Source organism: Schistocerca americana, chromosome 7 (assembly GCF_021461395.2).
Source record: "Schistocerca americana isolate TAMUIC-IGC-003095 chromosome 7, iqSchAmer2.1, whole genome shotgun sequence".
NCBI lineage: Eukaryota > Metazoa > Arthropoda > Insecta > Orthoptera > Acrididae > Schistocerca > Schistocerca americana.
Window position 1 is genome coordinate 394,607,662 of NC_060125.1, and position 6,764 is coordinate 394,614,425.

General features: G+C 40.1%; 1 protein-coding gene across 1 annotated transcript in view; it reads left to right on the forward strand.

Annotated features, from left to right (window-relative positions):
- Positions 1-5,054, forward strand: part of LOC124621982 (ubiquitin-like protein 7) — a 71,217-nt gene extending 66,163 nt beyond the window's left edge. The window contains exon 8 of the mRNA XM_047147520.1: positions 4,602-5,054. Within this exon, the coding sequence (XP_047003476.1) occupies positions 4,602-4,808 (207 nt within the window). The 3' untranslated portion in view covers positions 4,809-5,054. The remainder of the gene's footprint in view (positions 1-4,601) is intronic.
- Positions 5,055-6,764: the final 1,710 nt, after the last annotated feature.

Consider the following 6,764-nt stretch of genomic DNA (forward strand, 5'->3'; position numbering starts at 1 on the left):
TGCAAACACAACGGAGGGGTATCTGTTGAGAAGCCAGACAAACATGTGGTTCCTGAAGAGGGGCAGCAGCCATTTCAGTAGTTGCAGGGGCAACAGTCTGGATGATTGACTGATCTGGCCTTGTAACACTAACCAGATCGGCCTTGCTGCTGTGGTACTGTGAACGGCTAAAAGCAAGGGGAAACTACAACCGTAATTTTTCCCGAGGGCATGCAGCTTTACTGTATGGTTAAATGATGATGGCGTCCTCTTGGGTAAAATACTCCCCCATTCGGATCTCCGGGCGGGGACTACTCAGGAGGACGTCGTTATCAAGAGAAAGAAAACTGGCATTCTACAGATCGGAGCGTGGAATGTCAGATCCCTCAATCGGGCAGGTAGGTCAGAAAATTTAAAAAGGGAAATGGATAGGTTAAAGTTAGATATAGTGGGAATTTGTGAAGTTCGGTGGCAGGAGGAACAAGACTTCTGGTCAGGTGAATACAGTGTTATAAATACAAAATCAAATAGTGGTAATGCAGGAGTAGGTTTAATAATGAATAAAAAAATTGGAGTGCGGGTAAGCTACTACAAACAGCGCAGTGAACATATTATAGTGGCCAAGATAGACACAAAGCCCATGCCTACTTCAGTAGTACAAGTTTATATGCCAACTAGCTCTGCAGATGATGAAGAAATTGAAGAAATGTATGATGAGATAAAAGAAATTATTTAGGTAGTGAAGGGAGACGAAAATTTAATAGTCATGGGTGACTGGAATTCGACAGTAGGAAAAGGGAGAGAAGGAAACATAGTAGGTGAATATGGATTGGGGCTAAGAAATGAAAGAAGAAGCCATCTGGTAGAATTTTGCACAGAGCATAACTTAATCATAGCTAACACTTGGTTCAAGAATCATAAAAGAAGGTTGTATACATGGAAGAATCCTGGAGATACGAAAAGGTATCAGATAGATTATATAATGGTAAGACAGAGATTCAGGAACCAGGTTTTAAATTGTAGGACATTTCCAGGGGTAGATGTGGACTCTGACCACAATCTATTGGTTATGAACTGTAGATTAAAACTGAAGAAATCGCGAAAAGGTGAGAATTTAAGGAGATGGGACCTGGATGAACTGACTAAACCAGAGGTTGTACAGAGTTTCAGGGAGAGCATAAGGGAACAATTGACAGGAATGGGGGAAAGAAATACAGTAGAAGACGAATTGGTAGCTCTGAGGGATGAAGTAGTGAAGGCAGCAGAGGATCAAGAAGGTAAAAAGACGAGGGCTAGTAGAAATCCTTGGGTAACAGAAGAAATATTGAATTTAATTGATGAAAGGAGAAAATATAAAAATACAGTAAATGAAGCAGGCAAAAAGGAATACAAACGTCTCAAAAATGAGATCGACAGGAAGTGCAAAATGGCTAAGCAGGCATGGCTAAAGGACAAACGTAAGGATGTAGAGGCTTATCTCACTAGGGGTAAGATGGATACAGCCTACAGAAAAATTAGAGAGACCTTTGGAGAAAAGAGCCACTTGTATGAATATCAAGAGCTCAGATGGAAACCCAGTTCTAAGCAAAGAAGGGAAAGCAGAAAGGTGGAAGGAGTATATACAGGATCTATACAAGGGCGATGTACTTGAGAACAATATTATGGAAATGGAAGAGGATGTAGATGAAGATGAAATGGGAGATACGATACTGCGTGAAGAGTTTGACAGAGCACTGAAAGACCTGAGTCGAAACAAGACCCTGGGAGTAGACAACATTCCATTAGAACTACTGACTGCCTTGGGAGAGCCAGTCCTGGCAAAACTCTACCATCTGGTGAGCAAGATGTACGAGACAGGCGAAATTCCCTCAGACTTCAAGAAGAATATAATAATTCCAATCCCAAAGAAAGCAGGTGTTGACAGATGTGAATATTACCGAACTATCAGTTTAATAAGCCACAGCTGCAAAATGCTAACGCGAATTATTTACAGGCGAATGAAAAAACTGGTAGAAGCCGACCTCGGGGAAGATCAGTTTGGATTCCGTAGAAATGTTGGAACACGTGAGGCAATACTGACCTTACGATTTATCTTAGAAGAAAGATTAAGGAAAGGCAAACCTACGTTTCTAGCATTTGTAGACTTAGAGAAAGCTTTTGACTATGTTGACTGGAATACTCTCTTTCAAATTCTGAAGGTGGCAGGGGTAAAATACAGGGAGCGAAAGGCTATTTACTATTTGTACAGAAACCAGATGGCAGTTATAAGAGTCCAGGGGCATGAAAGGGAAGCGGTGGGTGGGAAGGAAGTGAGACAGGGTTGTAGCCTCTCCCCGATGTTATTCAATCTGTATATTGTGCAAGCAGTAAAGGAAACAGAAGAAAAATTTGGCGTAGGTATTAAAATCCAGGGAGAAGAAATAAAAACTTTGAGGTTCGCTGATGACATTGTAATTCTGTCAGAGACAGCAAAGGACTTGGAAGAGCAGTTGAACGGGATGGACAGTGTCTTGAAAGGAGGATATAAGATGAACATCAACAAAAGTAAAACGAGTATAATGGAATGTAGTCGAATTAAGTTGGGTGATGCTGATGGAATTAGATTAGGAAATGAGACACTTAAAGTAGTAAAGGAGTTTTGCTATTTGGGGAGCAAAATAACTGATGATGGTCGAAGTAGAGAGGATATAAAATTTAGACTGGCAATGGGAAGGAAAGTGTTTCTGAAGAAGAGAAATTTGTTAACATCGAGTATAGATTTGATTGTCAGGAAGTCGTTTCAGAAAGTATTTGTATGGTGTGTAGCCATGTATGGAAGTGAAACATGGATGATAAATAGTTTGGACAAGAAGAGAATAGAAGCTTTTGAAATGTGGTGCTACAGAAGAATGCTGAAGATTAGATGGGTAGATCACGTAACTAATGAGGAGGTATTGAATGGAATTGGGGAGAAGAGGAGTTTGTGGCACAACTTGACAAGAAGAAGGGACCGGTTGGTAGGGCATGTTCTGAGGCATCAAGGGATCACAAATTTAGCATTGGAGGGCAGTGTGGAGGGTAAAAATCGTAGAGGGAGACCAAGAGATGAATACACTAAGCAGATTCAGAAGGATGTAGGTTGCAGTAGGTACTGGGAGATGAAGGAGCTTGCACAGGATAGATTAGCATGGAGAGCTGCATCAAACCAGTCTCAGGACTGAAGACAACAACAACAACAACAACAACAACGGGGTGAATGGAACCAAAACATGGGATAAGACTTTCCATTGTTTCAGTTTTGTGCACAATGCTCTGGGTCACATACTTAAAGGTGGATGATTGTATTCTCTCCAATTTGCACGGTGAACGTGCAGTGCTCAGTGCTGCATATTGCCATGCCTCTAGTTCATTCAGATGCTCAAGGGCTTGTCCACGTATACTGAGCAACAAGTAAGTGTCAATAAAGTATTACTTCTGGGTTATCAACATGGTGTAAAAAGATGGCAAGTTGCCATTAGAACATGGGTGGTGTGCAAAAGATTTAAAATTACTTAAATGCTTATGTGAACATTGGGCTTCAAAAAGTTTTGCCTAGTCAGTTACAAAATAACTGACTTTTGGGACCAGACCCTAAAAATCTTGTTTACAACAGTTACTGACCACAAAGCTCACATCAGTGAGCTTAAAACTTTTTATACAACTGCACAATATTATACGCTATTTATCACAGATTAATCAGTGGTTAATTGTATCCTCAAAACAAGAGTGAAATACCATATTCATGTAAAATTTCTGTCTGCCTAATTGTAAAGCAACTCCTCCTTGATGGCTTGACAGATTTAATCAATTTTCAGATTAATTTCTATCCATTTCCAGATATCACCCAGTATTATCATTTATTGGATTTTTCGCTACAGACAGAACAAAGCAGAAATGCAGATGTATGCTACATTGTAAACATAAAAATAAAAACCATATTCAAATATTGAAGGAGTCTCAGATAGACTACTACTAGTTTTAAAATAAACAAAGGTATTGTAATCGGAATCTGTTCTTTCTTCCAAATAATAAAACGCACACTAAAGCTTTTATTGAAGAATATGTGCTGTGATAGTTCATTATAATTACATACACTATGTTGCCAACCAACTACATCTACATGAATACTCTGCAGATTACACTTAAGGGGACTGCTCAGTGAACACAGGTGGGAGAAGCTTGAAAAAACTGTCAGTTTTCTAAATAGTGCAGCTGAAGGAATAAAGTGTTGTAAGTCCATATAATGCTTACCAATTTTAACAAGTCTCTTTAAAGTAGTTTTGCTGGGAGTGTCTGCTTATTAATCTAACTTCCATACATGCTTAGACAACTTCACTCATTTACACCTTTCTGTGGAAACCCTTTTTATCTCCTGTTTGTCTGACTTCAGTACTCCATAATAGATGACACTTTTTTCAAAAGTCTGTGTGCATTACTACCACATCTCATGTTGTTTAAATATGGCTATCTCATGTTGTTTAAGTATGGCTAATGTATTTACCTAGTTTTTTTGAAAAGATAAGATACTTCATTTAATCAGAGTGAGATTAGAGTATATATTTATTGATTTTTACCCAGTAAATCATATATCAACTTCCCTACAGGCCGGTGGAGGAGAAGATCAATCATCTGACACTGAGGGTCAGTCAAGTCCTTCACGTCGAAGGTTGTCAAGACAGCTGCAGCAGATGCAGGAGATGGGACTCTCAGATGAAGCACTGAATCGCCAAGCTCTGGTAGCCACAGGTGGTGACGTGCAGGCAGCAATAAATTTAGTCTTCAGCTGGGGACTATCTTCATCTCCTCCCTGAAACTAAGATAGTTTAATTTTGTACATCATTCCTGCTTGGTCTAAATCTCTTGTCCTTTGTTTGCAATGTTATTGTCTGCCACATGGAAACAAAGCAAGTTTTAGCAAACTTAGGTATTTTGTTGCACATAGGTTCCGATGAGTTTCATTTTGTTGCTGAGATATTCAGTAATTTGGTGGTCTAATAAGGTGAACCTGACATCACTTACTGTTGTAAGAACTATTCTGAATAAAACATTTGTCCAAATTTACTGTTAAGTTTAAGAACTCCCACAATGTAATTCAATAAGCCACCCATGAATCACTAATTTGCAAAAATAATATCCAGGTTTTAATCAGCAATTACGATATTAATTTTGTGTTATATAAGAGGCATTCACATGAAACCCGGTCGCTGGTGTAAAGTAACGGTAACTATTTTACGAACTCAAAACTGTAGTTATACACAGTACACATACTCAAAAATTGTTGCCAAAACTGTTGGCACATTTATCCGATTGTGACACTAGCCAGTCGATTGCATCCTCGAAGAAGTTAGTAGACTGCTGTCGGATCCAGGCCAGGACCCAGTCACACACTTTGTCGTCCATTGCGAATTGGTGTCCGTGAATGAAAGTCACACGGTGAAAGGATGGGACTGTACGGCTGATGCTCCAGTGTTTCCCACCGAAACTGCTGCAATGTCATCTTCACCGCATTGGCCATGTGTAGGCGGGCATTATCATGCAGGAGGATAAAATACTTAGGAGTTTCGATATGACGGCTCATCTAAGGTTCGGTAAAGTGGCTTGATAATGCTGGGCATTGATGGTGGTTCCCCATTCCAGGAACTCAACAAGCAAAAGGACATCATGACCTTAACAGGACAGGTGTGCGTGGCCTTTGATTTCTTTGGAGGTGATGAAGTCGCATGTTCCCTCTACCTGCCCTGACGCTTGCTTTCCGGTTCAAAATGGTGACACCATGTTTCATCACCTGTGACAATTCACAACGGAAATACCTATCCCTCCTCAGGTAACACTGCAGATGACTCAAAGACAGCGTCATTCGAGTATTGCGCTCAGTTGGTGAGGAAACCACTGCACACAGATTTTTCAAAAGTTCAAGTGTTGATGCATTATCTTGTGGGTGGTGCCCATGCTAAACCCAGTAACCGATGTGGATCTCGTCCACGGTGGTTCTGTTGTTGTCCAAGACTAAAGCATTCACTTCTGCAACCATTTCCGGCGTGACAACACGATGAGCCTGTCCAGGACGAGCATCATCTTCCAATGACTCACGTCCTCAAGGAATCGATTGCACCTTTCCCCAGCACTTGAACAACTCACTGTACTCATCATATACAGCCTTCATCCATCGATACATTTCACGGCCTCCAACTCCCTCCACCACCAAAAATCAAATCACTCCTCATTGTTCCTGCTTACTCACCTGCAAGTTTGGTAGTAGACAATAACTTGTGTGAACCTCTTCTCTTTGGTGTGAAACCACACGGATGCTGTGCAACATCAAATGGACCTCATATATTGATTGGTGGTGTTATACAGTAGTTAATACAGTGGCAAACAGATCATTTGAAGCTGGCATAGTAAATTTTGAGTCGAGGGGCTGTAAACACACACTACTAGTCTCTCATCAGGGAAGACTTTGAAATCACTCTTAAAAATGATCTGCTTTGTATGAATATGTACACAATGCTGGTTCGTTTTTTGGAGTGATGGATATGTGTTGGAATTAGTTAAAAAGTTAGGATTTTGAAGTTAAATGTCTTAAAGTGAAAGGAAATTGATTTTAAGATTATCTCACATTATTGTAATAGCTTAATGTTTGTGCAGTTAGACACCAGTCGTCCCTTTTAAAGTGGAAATACTTGGTAGCTGCCACATCTGCTTTCTCAGAAACAATGTGTGTGAAGGTGATTGTTTTGTCGTATCATTATTTTACCAACAAATTACTT